Here is a 16,126-nt window from a genome sequence, read left to right on the forward strand (position 1 = left end):
GGAGGCGGAGCTTGCAGTGAGCCGAGATCGCGCCACTGCACTCCAGCCTGGGCGACAGAGCGAGACTCCGTCTCAAAAAAACAAAAAAAAAAAAAAAAAAAAGAAAAGTCCAAAGGCAGGGCAAGCTCACGCATTTTGAAAAGTCCAAAGGCAGAGCTCCGCCTCTCTTTCTCTGTGTTTCCCTGGGCTTTGCCCTTCTTTGTGAGTTGACCCTGTCCTCAAACTGGCCTCCCTCTTAGTTGCAAGTGACTGATGGGAGGAACACTGGTTACTTACGTCTTCATTCCCATTAAAGGGTAGGAAGCTCTTACTTCACTCAGCCATTAAACTGAAGTTCAGCACTTTGTTCTGATGAAGCCATCCCAGAACCAATCATAATGGCAAGAGAGGGGATTAGAACCATCCTTGGATACAGGCAAGAGTCAATCCGTCCCACCTATGATGCATGGCTGCAACTGTATGCAGGAGGAGGGTGTGATGCAGGAGAGGCACCATCATCTATGTATCCAGCCTCTGCATTGATACCCTTGACCCCCATGACTTAATACTACACACACACACACACACACACACACACACACACACACCTCTGAGAAACAGACTCTGTGTTTTTAGCCATTATCTCTCTCCCTGCCATCTTTGCCTCCTGCTTTGTCAAAACTTTTGGCAGGGAAAGCAAGGCAGGAAAGAAGATGAGAAAAGATAAGACAGAGAAGATATAATGTGTCCTTCATTTTAGTAGTAGAAGGACTCTGGAAAAGATTGAAAGATTCAATCTGCATAGCTACTCAAGGTTTGCAGCTGTGGCCAGATCTAGTCCTGTTGACAACCAGATATACACAGTGATCAAGATAAATTCTGTTTTGGGAAATTCTAGAAGAGAAAGTAAAATAGGTAGATTACCCAGAGGTACTATACAAGTCTGGACAATTCTCCTTCAAACCAAATACTACCCTTTGGGTTAGTCATGTACTCTTAGTAATTAAGTAAAGGAACAATCTAAAAACATAAAAAATTCTGTGCATAATTATTCACAATAGCAGTAAAAAAATTGAAAACAAGTTAAATATTCATCAGTAGGTGAAGTGTTACATAGATTATGATATATCCATTAAATGGAACATTAGGAACAATATTAAATAATGGTTCTGAAGGCTCTGTAATAACATGGAATAATATTTACAATGTATTACTAAATTAAAAAACAGAATTTGGCATATAAGTGTAAAATATACATATAAAAAGAGACTGGAAAGAAATGTAATAAATAATGACTTGAATTTTACTGAAATGTGATTGTTTTCTATTTCTCACCTTTTTGTGATATTGTCACATTAATTTTGCAACTGAAAAACATTAGAAAGCACTATTAATTATAGATATCTACTTAGCATTTGCCTCTGTGCTGGTGAAATCATAGTTACAATTAGCTGGTCTGTTCTCTGCCACAACAGCACTCCATCATGCATTCAACAAACAATTTTTGAGCACCTCTTATGTACTAGGCACCTGGGATCTATCAGTGAGCTCAGTGAATTAGGTTCTGCCCCTATCCTTATAGCCCAGTGAAGAACACAGATAAGCAAATAATTTATTGCAAATTAGGAAAACATGTTATAAAGGTAATCAACAGAAGATCATAAGAGGAGGGGTAACCTGCTTCAAAAGGGGGTCAGAGAGGATTCTGAGGAAGTGGTATCTAAGTTGAGACTTGAGGAGGAGAGAAGGGGCCAGGAACTATGAGTGCAATTTAAGCAGAGAACCCAGGATGAGAGTTTGGTACAAAGGAGGCTGGTGTGGCTGAAGCACAGTGCAAGAAGAGAAGAGAGTGTATTAGTTTGTTTTTACACTGCCGGTAAAGACATACCCGAGACTGGGAAGAAAAAGGGATTTTATTGAACTTACAGTTCCACATGGCTGTGGATGCCTCAATCATGGTGGGAGGCAAAAGGCACTTCTTACATGGTGGCAGTAAGAGAAAATGAGAGAAGAAGCAAAAGTGGAAACCCCTGATAAACCCATCAGATCTCATGAGACTTATTCACTATCACGAGAATAGCATGGGAAAGACTGGCCCACATGATTCAATTACCTCCCCCTGGATCTCTCCCACAACACATGGGAATTCTGGGCGATACAATTCAAGTTGAGATTTGGGTGGGGACACGGCCAAACCATATCAGAGGGGTAAGCAGGGGGCCAGATTATACAAAGCCTGGATAAGAATTTTGCATTTTATTCCAAGTGCAACATGAAGTCACTAAAGGGTTGTGTACAGAAAAAACATGGCTTAGTTAACCTTTTAATAAGATCACTCTAGTTTCATTGTAAAGAATTAATTGGTAATGGATGGGAGGCAAGATAAGAAGTAGAAAGACCTGTCAGGTCTTTGTAGAAGATGGTGAACTGGGCTGGGGCGGTGGCTCACGCCTGTAATCCCAGCAATTTGGGAGGCCAAGGCGGGCGGATCACCTGAGGTCAGGAATTCAAGACCAGCCTGGCCAACATGGTGAAACCCAGTCTCTACTAAAAATACAAAAATTGCTGGATGTTGTAGCACGTGCCTGTAATCTTAGCTCCTTGGGAGGCTGAGGCAGGAGAATCACTTGAACTCGCGAGGCAGAGGTTGCAGTGAGCCGAGATCACACTACTACACTCCAGCCTGGGCAACAGAGCAAGACACTGTCTCAAAAAAAAAAAAAAAAAGATGGTAAACTGGATTAAGGTAGTGGCAATGAAGCCAAAGTGGGAGGATCACTTGAGGCCAACAGTTCAAGACCAGCCTGGGCAATAGAGTAAGATCCTGACTCTCAAAAAAATTGTTTTAAAAATTAGGCTGGTGGTACACATCTGTAGTCCCTCTGTTTCTCACCTTTTTAAAATGATATTGTCACATTAATTTTGTAATCAAAAAAAGTAGCATTATTAATTACAGATTACTTAGCAGTTGCCTCTGTACTAACTCCGAGCTCAAGTGACCCTCCCACCTCAGCCTCAGGGCTGCAGTGAGCTATGTCACACCACTGCACTCCAGCCTGGGCAACAGAGCAAGACCCAATCTCAAAAAAAAAAAAAAAAATAGACCAGAGGATACAGAAAGGTGCCAGGAGAATGAGACATCAGCAGTGGTACCCAGAAGACTGGTTTGAGCTATGGGGTGTAGCAGCGGCATTTACAGAAATGGGGAAAGGGAGGAAAAAATAGATTTGGGGGTAAAATGAAGAATTTAGTAAATTTAAATAACCTGAGACAGCACCATATAATTTGCTTATAGACTCCTCTCTCTCCAGGAAGACCTTTAAGGGTGAGGAATATATTTCACCTTTGAAGTCTCAACATTCATGAACAATACAACATGTTGCAGACTACGTATTTAGTGTTTGTTAAATGAACATCACAACTTTGCAAGTAGTTCATTCATTCCAGTATAATAAGATTCTAGTTATTGTGAAAGGCCATTTAAACAGTTTTCCTTACCAAGGAAAAGTTGATAGATGATTAATTTTCCTTTAACTTAAAAAGAGAATGAATGTGATTAAAAAAAATTTTTTTTGTTTGTTTAGTTTTCTGTAAAGTAAAATAGCAGTTAAAAGCTTAAACGTGCGTGTTTACATTCTTGGGCCTGCTACTAACCTTCTTCAAGTGATTTTACCTCCCAACGTTTCAGTTTCTCCATTTGCAAAAGGGAGATAATAGTGGTTGCCTTATCTCACAAGGATGTCATGAAAATAAGTCAGATAAATTGCTTTGCCCTTCTTGGAGAGGGGCTCTAGAAAGTAAGCATTATTAGATATGATGATGAATACCCACAACTTCAAAGATATTTTTAAATTGCCCCCCACCCCCTGCCCCCAAGTCTTTGAACATGTTAAGCCTGTGAATAGCACGGGGTTAGGTGTTTATACATTTCTAGCAAGCTTTCACCTCTTGTTAAAGCAGTAAATGGTCTTTGAACAAATGTATTTCTCATTCTTTGATAACTATGCTTCCTTGTTTGTACACTTGAAAGATGATTATAATCTGGCATATGAGGTCAAGTTGAACTCCTTGGTGCCATTACAGTTCAAATGTAGCTTTAATTTTTTCTTCCAACGTTGAAAATAAGTCACCCAGTTCACTTTAGCAAACTGCTCGCATTTTTTAAAAAGATTGTGGGGAATATAACTGTTTTTGCTACTCATATGTATAATGTTTTTCATTTTAGTTATAATATCCTCATTGATCATACAAAACATTCAGTATTTGTATTTCATTTTTGCATTTTTCTGTTTTCCTTAAATTGTTTTTAATAACTATAATTATGCCTTTTAACACTTATCTAGACAGCCGTAGTACACACATAAATATCACCAAAGTGAAAACCTAGGGCCCCAAGACAAAAAAAAAGATAGTCAAACATCATCTAGAGAAAGATTCTAGCTGCAGGTGTGCATCAAGTTCATAATTGGTGTTATTTTAAAAATTCACAAACCATTAGCACTTCCACTCTTCTCCATATATCTCTTAACTATATACCCAAGTCAAAACCACTTCCTGCTGAAGTCACTACAACATACCCATCAGAGCACTGTAAAATCATTACTTGCGAAGAGTAAGACAGGCTTCTCCTCTCGTTAATAGTACCAGTTGCTGTCATACACATTACTCATATATTCTCCCCACAACCACCCTTTAAGGGAAGTATTAGTACATCTCGTTGACACATGTGGAATGTAAAGTTGGGTGACTTATGCTAGATTCCCTTAGCTAGGTTAGAACAGGGTAAAAGTATAGGACCACAATAATACCCTTATTTCCATGTCTTCCTGTTTCCTTTGTATATCAAGGAAGAAATGAGAATTTGAGACAACACAAATGAAGACCATATATACTTTGATACTTACCTAGGAGGGGAGATATAAACCAGAGTAAAGGACAAATATGGGAAAAATTGCCTCATTTCCACTGAGTGATGGTGGAACCCTCTTCACATCCCATAAAGACTGACAGAATGGACATGAAAGACAGGCCCACCCCTCAGGCAGAACCACTGGAAGAAATACCCTAACCCCTATATGTGAAGGAGTAGCATTACTACTTTCAGAATGTTATTAAAATTTAATTTTGAAACTTCTCTTTAGTGATATTCCCAGAAACCTATAAAAGATACCAACAGTGTAAACTCCTCTCAAATACATTTATTTTGAGTAGGCCTTAAACTGGTAGGATGGTCCAAACCCTTCTAGGGAAAGCATTCAGGAATGCTCAAATTTGCCTAGGCCAAAGGTCACAAATTAATAGCCTATAATGCACCAGATTTTATCTCAAAAGGTTTTTTGACTGGCCCATTGCAATGACTTCAGCTATCAACAATCTAAGCTAGGAGGTCCCCAGGCCATCCTTACATCTGACAAGCTGACTACAAATTGAGGGGTTCCCACTACCCCTTCAAGTTTCATAATTCAGTAGAATGACTTACAGAATTCAGGAAAGCATTATTTCGGTTTTATTACAGTTTTATTATAGCAAAAGGATGTTTATTACCGTTATTATTATGGTTTTATTATAGCAAAAGGATTCAAATCAAAACCAGCCAAAGGGAGAGACACATAGAGTGAGGTCTGGGAGGGTCCCAAAAAGAAGGCTCCATGGTCCCTCTCCTCATGTTCTCAGGGACACACTTTCCTCCTAGCACACTGAGTACTGCCAACCACAGACATTCATCCAAGCTTCAGTGTGTCCAGAGTTTTTACTGAGGCTTCATTACAGGCATGATTGGATGAATCACTAGTCACACGGCTCAGACATGTGGCTCCAAGTCTCTCAAGAGGTTGGGCTAGTATCACGGGGCCCAAAGCCCCAACACTCTAATCACATGACTGACCAACCCCCAATCATGAATCATCTCGTTAGTGTAAACTGTTGGGTCTAGTCCAACGGGTCTACCATGAAAAGACATTCCCACCATTCTTGGTGAATTCTAAGGGTTTAGAGGCTACTTCCCAGGGTTCAGGAACAAAGGCCAGCCAAATTATTTACTATGCACTTATATAATACTTAAATTTGATTTCAATTTAGTTACCAACATTCTATAATCAGTGGTGCTGACATAAAAATCTGATTTTTGTCTTCTCTTGGCAATATTGACAATTTTAGGCTCAATTTCTGTAAGACTGCTGCCTCCTTAAAAAGGGACGCTCATTCTCCCCACCATCTCTATAGTCTCTATTTTCTTATTCCTGGTGTGATTCACTCCTTTGTTTCCTTTCTGTCCACTGCAGACATTTAAATTTGCAAATCCTGGCTTAATTATTGGGTATTTTTGCTGTTTTTACTTCCATCACACATTATTACCTTAAAATAATGAACATGGAAGGAATGACAGTTACCTTTCGTCACTTCATTCTCATCTTAGTTTAAAACCACTCCTTCTTTACACTTTGTATGAGGGTGGGTGCATGTGTACACACGCTTGTGCCTGTGTTATCTATTTGTCTCTTAAGTCTTGAGCCAGGCTAACATGGAATTTTTGACTGCAGAATCAGGACAAGCTGAATTAAAACTCAATGTCATCCTCAGAATCAAAACCCATAACCAACCCCGGACCTTACAAAGGAAGCCCCTCATTCTGAAGGACAAAAGAAAAAGCACGTTTCTCAGTACTTTAGAGCTAACACTTCCTTCATAAGCATAAAATTCTCACATCTTTCTTTATGTGAAATGCAACCTAAGTAACTGAAAATAAAAAGAACAAGTATCATCATTTGCAAACTTCATATACCCTTTCTCTCACTATACCCCTTTGAGAATCACTGGTTTAAATCATGTAAAAGGCATGAAACAAGCCCTAAGTACCTCAGGAGCCATGTGGACACCTATAGTCTCTCTCAGATACAGGTGTCACATAGACCTTGAAGTATAGTCAACCCTCAATATTCGTAGATTCTGTATTTGTGGATTCACCTAGTCACCAAAATTGTTTATAATCTCAAAAGCAATACCTGCAGTGCTTTCACAGTCATTCATGGGCATGTGCAGAGCCCTGAAGTTTGATTTCCCCAACACACAGGTTCCCAGTTCTGCCTCTGTAGTCCGAAAAGGACACTATAAACAAGTGTCCTATTTCTGGTCTATTTAATGGCAAGTTTTTCACATTTTTGTGCTTTTAGTTGGTCATTGTGCTGTTTAAAATGACCCCCAATCATAGTGCTTAAGTGCTGTCTAGCGTTCCTAAGCACAAAAAAGCTGTGATATGTCTTACAGAAAAAAAATACTTGTGTTAGCTAGGCTTCATTCAGGCCTAAGTGATAGTGTTGTTGAATATGAGTTCAATGCTAATGAATTAACAACATACTTTAGGATGTCTTTAACAGAAACACACACAAGATTATGTACTGATTGTTTGACAAAAATGTTGTGACCGAATGTTCCCAGAAACCTAATCCTGTAACTCCTCTGGGAGCAATGGTTCAGTATTGACACAGTGTTCACAGAGGCTTCACAGAATGTAACTACTGCAAATAACTAGAATCAACTGTACTTGTAAAAAAGTGAAACACACACAGCACAAAATCACATCGAAGAGTGTTGGGGCGGGAGTGGATGTGGAGTGGAAACCAAGGTTACAACCATTAAGGAGGTTATTTTATTTTAAACCAGAAAGTGATGGAGTTAATGCTAGCCATCTGTCCCAGGTTAACCAACAAAGCGTTAGGGTGCAATACAGTGAACAGGACACTGGACTAGAAGTTGGGAAGCCTGGCTTCTGGTCACAACTCCGCAAAAAAATTAACTTATGCAAGTAAATAACTTAGGCAAGTAAATAAAACCCCTCTCAGCAGCAGTTTCTTCATCTACTAGGGTCACTCAAATCTATGGCAGTAAGAAGTCACTTTTGCCATAATTATGATGTACAGAAAATTTTAACATAAATTATCTCACTGGATGACCTGTATGGTCATCCAGGATGACTGACCATCTTTACTCCAGAATTACAAAACTTAATCATTTTACCAAAAAGAAAAAATATATTGAATGTTTATAATACTAAGAAGAATCGTCCTTTGGACTGTTTGTAATAGACATGTCACAGGGAGGACTTCAAATATGAGCTAGAAAACAACTATGCACTTATTTTTAAATTGAATGTATTAAATCACTATTTTCTTTTTAAAAATGAAAGAAAAATATTCCCAGTCTGTTGCCATTCTTGCTTCAAGGCCCTGCACCACGACAAATGTTGTAAATGTGGAGAAGCAAAAGTACCACTAGATGGAGTAAGAACAAAAGACATGCATTTCTCTGTAGTTCAAGGAATCCCTGCCGTCTTGAAAAAGGTATCTTAGTCCCGGAACGGTGGCTCACGCCTGTAATCCCAACACTTTGGGAGGCTGAAGCAGGCGGATCACCTGAGGTCAGGAGTTCGAGACCAGCCTGCCCAACTCCTGCCTGCCCAACTTTACTTAAAACTACAAAAAATTAGCCGGGTATGGTGGTGTGTGTGCCTGTAATCCCGGCTACTCAGGAGGCTGAGAGAAAATCGCTAGGAACCCAGCAGGTGGAGGTTGCAGTGAGCGAAGATGGGGCCACTGCGATACTCTGGGTGTCAGAGTGGGACTCCGTCTCAAAACAAACAAATTGAAGAAAAAGGGATCTCAGATCACCTTGAGTAAAGTGAGGCTTACTGAAGCTGAGCTACTTCCTCAAGACTCCAGACAAGTTCTTGGCAAAATCGTAACTAGAATTTCATTCCTTACTTTCCACAAAACTATGCTGATTGGAAAAGTATTTTTCCTTAGTTAGAGAACATTACCAGCAACAGTGGACTCTAGAGGTTCTTATACATTTCTTAATTCTAATAGTGCTAAGAAATGTATCTGCTAGACAATTCCAGGGGACCTACTTTAGGTAATAGGTTAAAAAGCTGTAAATATACACGTTCATAAATTTACTGACATGGTCTTAACTACGGACCCTTTCAATCATCAGGATTCAGGCTATCACCCTAAAGGTGGGCCTTTATATACACATCCCTGTCTGCTATCTCTCTTGGCAACTACCCCCAGAAGACGGCTCCTAAGGAATTGAAGGTATGGATTTGGGACGGAATTACCTTGTCGTGACGAGTGGGCAGTGGGCCATCGGCTTATTTTCTTAAAGGAAATCAAGAGCCAATTCTTGTGGGAGACTGCCGGCTGTGGGGGGGGGGGGGTGGAATACATTTTTCTGTAATTTCTTTTCCGTCTTTCATTATGCCCAGTGTTCCCGTTATTGAAACGCTAAGCTTGTGGGGGTTATTTATATCCTACTGCTCAAGGTCACCGCCAAGGTCTAATTTTTCAAAGAAGAAATTTGTAACCTTCGGCATAAACCGATGACCACTAAAGGAACACAACTTGAATTTTCGTTTAGATCTTCTAGTTAAATATTCATTAAATACTTAATGATCTCTCAAAAAAAAAAAAAAAAATCACTGCTCTCCCACACCCGATTGGGGGCACTGGTCGAGATCTACTTTGGGAGAAGCAAAAACCTCAATAAAACCTGCAGAGCAGGAACTAAGTTGTAATACAACCATAAAAGGCAACAAAAAGCCGAAGACCGGAGAACCCACGCAGGAACGGCCCCAGGCAACCCCGGCTCACTGCCCATTCATTTTGGCCAACTTTGGAGATGCCTTCACGTCTCCTGACAATTTGCAGCACACTGGCCCAGTCAGTCAGATTTAGGGATTCACAAGCCCCCACTGCCGGCGAGGGGTGACGGATGGCCACGATCGGCGTCCCCCCACCAGCAGGAAAGCGAACTGCATGTGTGAGCCGAGTCCTGGGTGCACGTCCCACAGCTCAGGGAAGCGCGCCGCGCGCGGGGACTCCGCTCCGTTCCTCTTCCTGCGGCCTGAAAGGCCTGTACCTCGCCCTCACCCCCGAGAGACCCGCGGCTGACAGAGCCCAACTCTTCGCGGCGACAATGGGCGCCTCCGGAGAAGCCCCGGGCCGACCGCGGCCTCCAGGCGGGGTTCGGGGGCTGGGCAGGCGACCCGCCGCAGGTCCCCGGGAGGGGCGAACGGGCCAGCAGCTGACATTTTTTGTTTGCTCCAGAATGAACGGTGGAAGGCGGTAGGCCGAGGCTTTTCCGCCCGCTGAAAGTCAGCGAGAAAAACAGCGCGCGGGGAGCAAAAGCGCGGCGCCTACGCCCTTCTCAGTTAGGGTTAGACAAAAAATGGCCGCCACCTCTCCCAGGCCCACCCTCCGCAACCCAGAGCACTGCCGGGCGAGTCCGCTTATAAAGGGAGCGGCCGCCGACCGCGCGGATTGGCCAAGCTTATTCTCGCGGCTCTCGTGATAGTCACTCTGGCAGCGGGCGGGGAACGGGAAATTAAAGTTCCATTTCCGGCCATGAGGAAAGACGCTGACCTCCCGCACTTCCGAAAAAGGCTTTGCGTCTTTACTTCCGACCTTCTTTAAAGGTGAAACTAACTTGAGGTATCAGAGGGCCTTTTTTCTATGCTCTGCGGACCAGACGCGGTTCACCTCGACTACCTTAAAAATGGAATTCACAGGAAGATTTTAGGGCCCAGGACACAGAATACTGATTCCTAGTTTTGATCATTACATTTTTTGGAGAACTTTGTGAAAATAGATTCCCAGGCAGCACTGACTAAAGCAGAATCTTGTCTCGGCTCAGTGGGATGCGTCGGAGTTCCTACCCTGCCCCCTTCTCCTTAGAATGCCTTCTCCAGCCCCTCCTTGAGCAGAGGATGGCTTTAATCAAGTGTAACTACTACATTATTAATCTTAAGGACTGGATCTCCCTTTTATTAGGAAAGGAAGGCGTTTCAATCATTGACTTTGCTTTAAAGTAGTGCTGTGTCTTGATGAGGTAAAAAGAGGGGAGTAATCCACCATAAACTGTAACGATTTTTTTTTTTTTTTTTTTTTTTTTTTTTTTTTTTTGAGACGGTATCTTGCTCTTTCGCCCAGGCTGGAGTGCAGTGGCGTGATGTTGGCTCACTGCAACCTCCGCCTCCCGGGTTCAAGCGATTCTCGTGCCTCAGCCTCCTGAGTAGCTGGGATTACAGGCACCTGCCACCACATCTGGCTAGTTTTTGTGTTTTTAGTAGAGACGGGGTTTCACCATGTTGCCCAGGCTGGTCTCGAACTGCAGGGCTCAAGCGATCCACCCGCTTTGGCCTCCCAAAGTGCTGGGATTACAGATGTGAGCCACCGCACCCGGCCGCGAATTTTTAGAATGGCCAGTATAGTGCAGTTTTACATATAAATGACAGGATGATCTTAAAAGTTTTACTCGTGTTCAGTTGGATAAACTCCGTGGAGTTGTCGCTGTCTGTCCTCGATCTGAAAGAAAAGTAAAATGTCTCTCTTTCCATCTTTCTCCCTCCTTCTCTCTCTCCAATCCCCTTTTTCCTTCATAGCATCTGCCAGGTTGTAAAGTTTTTTAAGGACAGAATCTGACTCCTGTTTTTAGCACTATTGCACTTAGCACAGTACCTTACATAGAGTAGATGCTAAATGCTTTGAGTTATATGTCAACACCACCACCATTCTCTTAGCATCGCACATTTATCTCAAACCCTTCTTTCCCCTTCATATCTAAGTAGGCACTACATCTTGTCAGTTTTCATAATTTCTTTTTTTAAATTCCTATTGCTTATAATCTTGAGTACAAGACTTGGCACTTTATATCTGGACTAGTAACTTTCTAACTGGTCACCAAATCTCCAGGGCCTTCCCTGTTCAATTTATTCTCCAAACTATCACCACATTCATCATAACATAGTTTCCTTATGGCTCCTGCTTTTAAATCTTTAATTTCTCTCCTTTGCATATTGGATATTTAGCACTTAAAGCCTTTCAGTCCCTGGCCTTCACTTAACCTTGCTAGTCATAGCGCTTGCTCTTCTCTATATGAGCTCTTCACTTGAACAAAATCAGTCTAAGCTAGGCGTGGTGGTGCACACCTGTGGATTCAGGTACTTGGGAGACTGAGGGCAGAACCCAGGAGTCGGAGGCTGCAGTGAGCCATGATTGCACTACTGCACTCCAGGCTGGGAGACAGGGCAAGACTCTGCCTCTAAAACTAAATGAATAAATACATCCATAAATAAAAATTTTAAAAACAAAATCAGTCTATTAAACATGCCCTGAATATGCTTTGTTCATTCTCATCTTTAGCAACTTGTTCCTTTTAGTATGCTTGCCTGGATATCTGCCCTCCATCCCAATGCCACCCCTTCCATGATGGTGTACCTGTGCTATGGAGTCTCTTTCCTCACCACAGCAACCTTCTTTCCCTAAACTTCAATAAGCTTAAATCTTATCACTCATTTGGCACATAGCATATTGTACTACAAATGCTCTCTTCCAAGGGAAGAGAGCTCACCAACATCATAAGCTCACCAACATCAACTTATAGAAAAAACACTATGGGAAACATTATTTTAACTTGGTTCTACTCAATAGACATCTGTTCTTGAGCTTCATCATTATTATCCCCAAGCCCATTATAGAAATACGACAGAAATATTGGCATCCCAATCGTTGAAGTATTTTCTCTTCTCCCAGAAACACATAATATCCAAAGTTTCTGTCACATATACTCAAAACATTTTCTTCTAACCATTTTATCTGTATTTCAGAAGCATCTTTGGTGTACTATGTTGGGTCCAACTTCTTTAAATTCTGCAGCAGTGATCCACATGTCCTGGAAGGCAGACAAGGATGCAAGAATAGAACCTCCCATCCACACTGATATTTTCCTTTCTGGGGGAGCTATAACTTGCACAGCGGTGTTGGCAGGAGCCATCTTTGCTATATCCTTAACTAGCCGCTTGTCTAAACCAGGGAAAGAGGTTGATCCCCCGGCAAGGATAATATTGGAAAAGAAGGAATTCCTCAGGCCTGTATCACATTTCATTATGCTGCTAAGGCATATCTTATCAATGCCAGGGGCCTCAAGGTTCATACAACATGGAGAGAAGAGGGCCTCTGGACAAGAAAAGAGCTGGTCATGGAGCCGGACGACCTGCCCATCAGGTAGTTGGTAAACTTTCTCTAGACAATCAGGTTTCTTGGCCATTTCCTCTTCGTAGTTCATTGCCACATAACAAAAGGTCTCCTTGATGTCTTCAACAATCTTTCTGTCCGAAGCACTAAGCAACATGATACCATGGTTCTTCATTAGCACCATGAGGTAGTTGGTGAGGTCAAGGCCCGCCAGATCCAATTGCTGCACACCATGAGGCAGACAGTAACCCTCAAAGATGGGCACACTCTGGGTAACCCCAGCACCTGAATCCAGCACAAGACCAGTAGTGAAGCCAGCAGCAAAGAGAGCCAGCACAGCCTGGATGGACATATAGAAGGCAGGAACACCCAGATGCTCAAAAAACACTTCCACGATCTGTTGCCGGTTGGCCAGTGGGTTCAGGGCTGGCTCAGTAATCAAGACTGGGCCATCACACGGCTTCAGCTTTAGGTTATAGTCATAGATATGCTTCCACATGATCTCCATGTCATCCCATGAAGTAATGAGACCACGCTCCACTGGGTAACTGTAGGGAGAGCACTAAGATCAATGACAGCTTTTTATTTTTCTAGTTCTATTGTCTTCGACCCTCAGTTAATTCCCCGTGTTTATTACCAATATCCCTTTATGGGCAATAACTGCCACAGCCTCTCACAGAAGGTAAATGTCAGCAAAAATTAGCACAGCTACTTACCTCTGCAATTTTTGTTGCTTTCTATTTTCTCTCTCCTTTGGAAGTTTGTGACTTTTAAAAAATTGGGAAATGTCCACATTATAGTATAGTTTAAATGTCAATTGAAGAGAATAACCCAAGTGACAAAAGGAACCATGAGTTAATACTCTTTTTTGTTTGTTTGTTTGTTTGTTTTGGAGACGGAGTCTCACTCTGTCACCCAGGCTGGAGTGCAGTGGCGCCATCTCAGCTCACTGTAAGCTCCGCCTCCCAGGTTCACGCCATTCTCCTGCCTCAGCCTCCCGAGTAGCTGGGACTACAGGCACCCACCACCTCACCCGTTGTGTTTTCTTAGTAGAGACGGGGTTTCACCTGGTTAGCCAGGATGGTCTCGATCTCCTGACCTCGTGATCCGCCCATCTCGGCCTCCCAAAGTGCTGGGATTACAGGCTTGAGCCATTCGTTCGATAACTTTATACGTTTGAATGCATTTGATAGCCACAGAGAGCAAAATGTTCAATTTTTTAGATGTGTGGTACCCATGGAGATTTGTGGCCCGCGCGTTTGTAGTAACTCCAGCTGGCTGGGGTTTTCCTGCTCCCTGCTTCCTTATCCTTTCTGTCCCCATTGCGCACCTCCTTTGGGGTTCTTCCCTGCCCCACCCCAACACCCCCAGTCCCCCCGCTCCCAGCCAACTCAACCCCAGCCCCACCCCCAACCTCCCCAGCCCCGCCCCCCGCAACCTCCCCAGCCCCGCCCCCGCAACCTCCCCAGCCCCGCCCACCGCAACCTCCCCAGCCCCGTCCCCCAACCCCCCAGCCCCGCCCCCCACAACCTCCCCAGTCCCACCCCACACAACCTCCCCAGTCCCACCTCCCCAGCCTCCCCAGCCCCACCCCACACAACCTCCCCAGCCCCACTCCCCTACAACTTCCCCAGCCCCACCAGTCTTGCTGGGAGAAGGAGGTACCTGATGGACAGCGAGCTCCTCCAGTCCTGAGCTTGGTCACCCACGCAGAGTTCTAACCCGCCCGGCGCCGCGCGGCTCTGGCCCTTGGCGCGGCCGATGATGTTCGGGTAGATAAACTGGGGCTCCCTGCTCCCAGCCAGGCCCGCCTTGATCACTCCCGAGCCGTTGTCGATCACCACCGGAAGCTGGCAGTGGTTCATGCCGCCGCTGCCGCCGCCGCCTCCTGTCTCTGGGCCGCTCTGGCTGCGGGCTCTGCCGGGGCCGACTGCCTGAAACGCCGCGTCACAGAGGCCCCGGCACGGCCCAGTGAGGCTCGAGTTCTGGGGCGCAGGCGGGGGTTCGGGAGGCCCCCAGGCGCAAGGACTCGCTGGACGCACTGTGCTCCTCATGTCACCGCCCGCTATTGCTTCTCGCAGGAACTGGGCCACCCCAACCCCTGGAATCCCGGAATCCTAGTATCAGGAAAACCCGACTTTCCCATCAAAAGATTCAACTCTAACACTTAACAAGTGCATTTCTCAAATACCCAGAAGAGCTATAAAAGCAGTTTTATTTTCCAAAGCCACTGAATTCTGCTTAACTGGTGGCGGTTCCGGGGAGTTCTAGAATTCGCCCTTGAAACTGGGGAAAAATGAGACTTAAAAGGGGAAAGCTGTCGCAGGAAGGGAGGCAGTGTCTGCTTCTGAAACGTTAAACTTCTAAAATAAGGAGAAAAATGCTAGAATTTAAATGAGTTTTAAGTACGTTTGTTATTTTTTCTGTACACTGGGCAATGCTTTGTTGTGTTTCTTCCTGTGATTTCCAAGCAAAATATACGCAATTAAAACGAAACAGTAGTTCCTCGAATTATATTAATTCGAATTATATCCTTCTGGTGTAATCTGCAAGCCTCATTCCCTACTCTTGATTTTTAGACTGAAGGACGTGCCCGCCTTTTTGGAGGAAAAGTGAAGTTTCTCAGGTCATAGGAAATTCAAGTTTGGAAAAATTTAAAAGTACATTGCATGTCAATAAACGCATCTTGGTGTCTGATTCTGCATACCCTGTAGAGAATTTTAAAACAAGCAGTCAATTTAGAACCTCTGCTTGGTCTTCATAAGCAAAAGGAGGAAATTCAAAAGTAATTTTACACGTCCTTCCACCAGCAGCTGAAAGGATGGCTTTTTCGCGGCTAAATAACGAAAGTTGCCTGCTTCGCCCCGGAGTCTGAGCAGCTGAACCTGCGGAAAGGATGTATAATAAAACCTTCTTTCCCAGGAGACAAAAAAAAAAAAAAGTGCACCCAAAGGAAGGGCAACTCGGGAGTGCCTGGTTTCTACCGCGGTACCCAGGCGCTTTGGAAGAAAGTGCATGCAGATTCAAGCTTTTGAAACGGTTCCGCTCCATCAATTGGGCATAGATTTTTTCACTTGGAATTGCGAATTGACACATATATATATCAAGGACTCCACAACAAA

General features: G+C 43.5%; 1 protein-coding gene across 1 annotated transcript; it reads right to left on the bottom strand.

Annotated features, from left to right (window-relative positions):
- Positions 1 to 12,423: 12,423 nt before the first annotated feature.
- Positions 12,424 to 14,938, bottom strand: LOC105465980 (actin related protein T3). The gene is made up of 2 exons (XM_011714690.2): positions 14,670 to 14,938; positions 12,424 to 13,552 (listed from the first exon to the last, which is right to left on the bottom strand). Exons 1-2 carry the CDS (start codon positions 14,867 to 14,869, stop codon positions 12,634 to 12,636), a joined length of 1,119 nt encoding a protein of 372 aa, XP_011712992.2. The 5' UTR covers positions 14,870 to 14,938; the 3' UTR covers positions 12,424 to 12,633.
- Positions 14,939 to 16,126: the final 1,188 nt, after the last annotated feature.

Source organism: Macaca nemestrina, chromosome 2 (assembly GCF_043159975.1).
Source record: "Macaca nemestrina isolate mMacNem1 chromosome 2, mMacNem.hap1, whole genome shotgun sequence".
Lineage (NCBI taxonomy): Eukaryota > Metazoa > Chordata > Mammalia > Primates > Cercopithecidae > Macaca > Macaca nemestrina.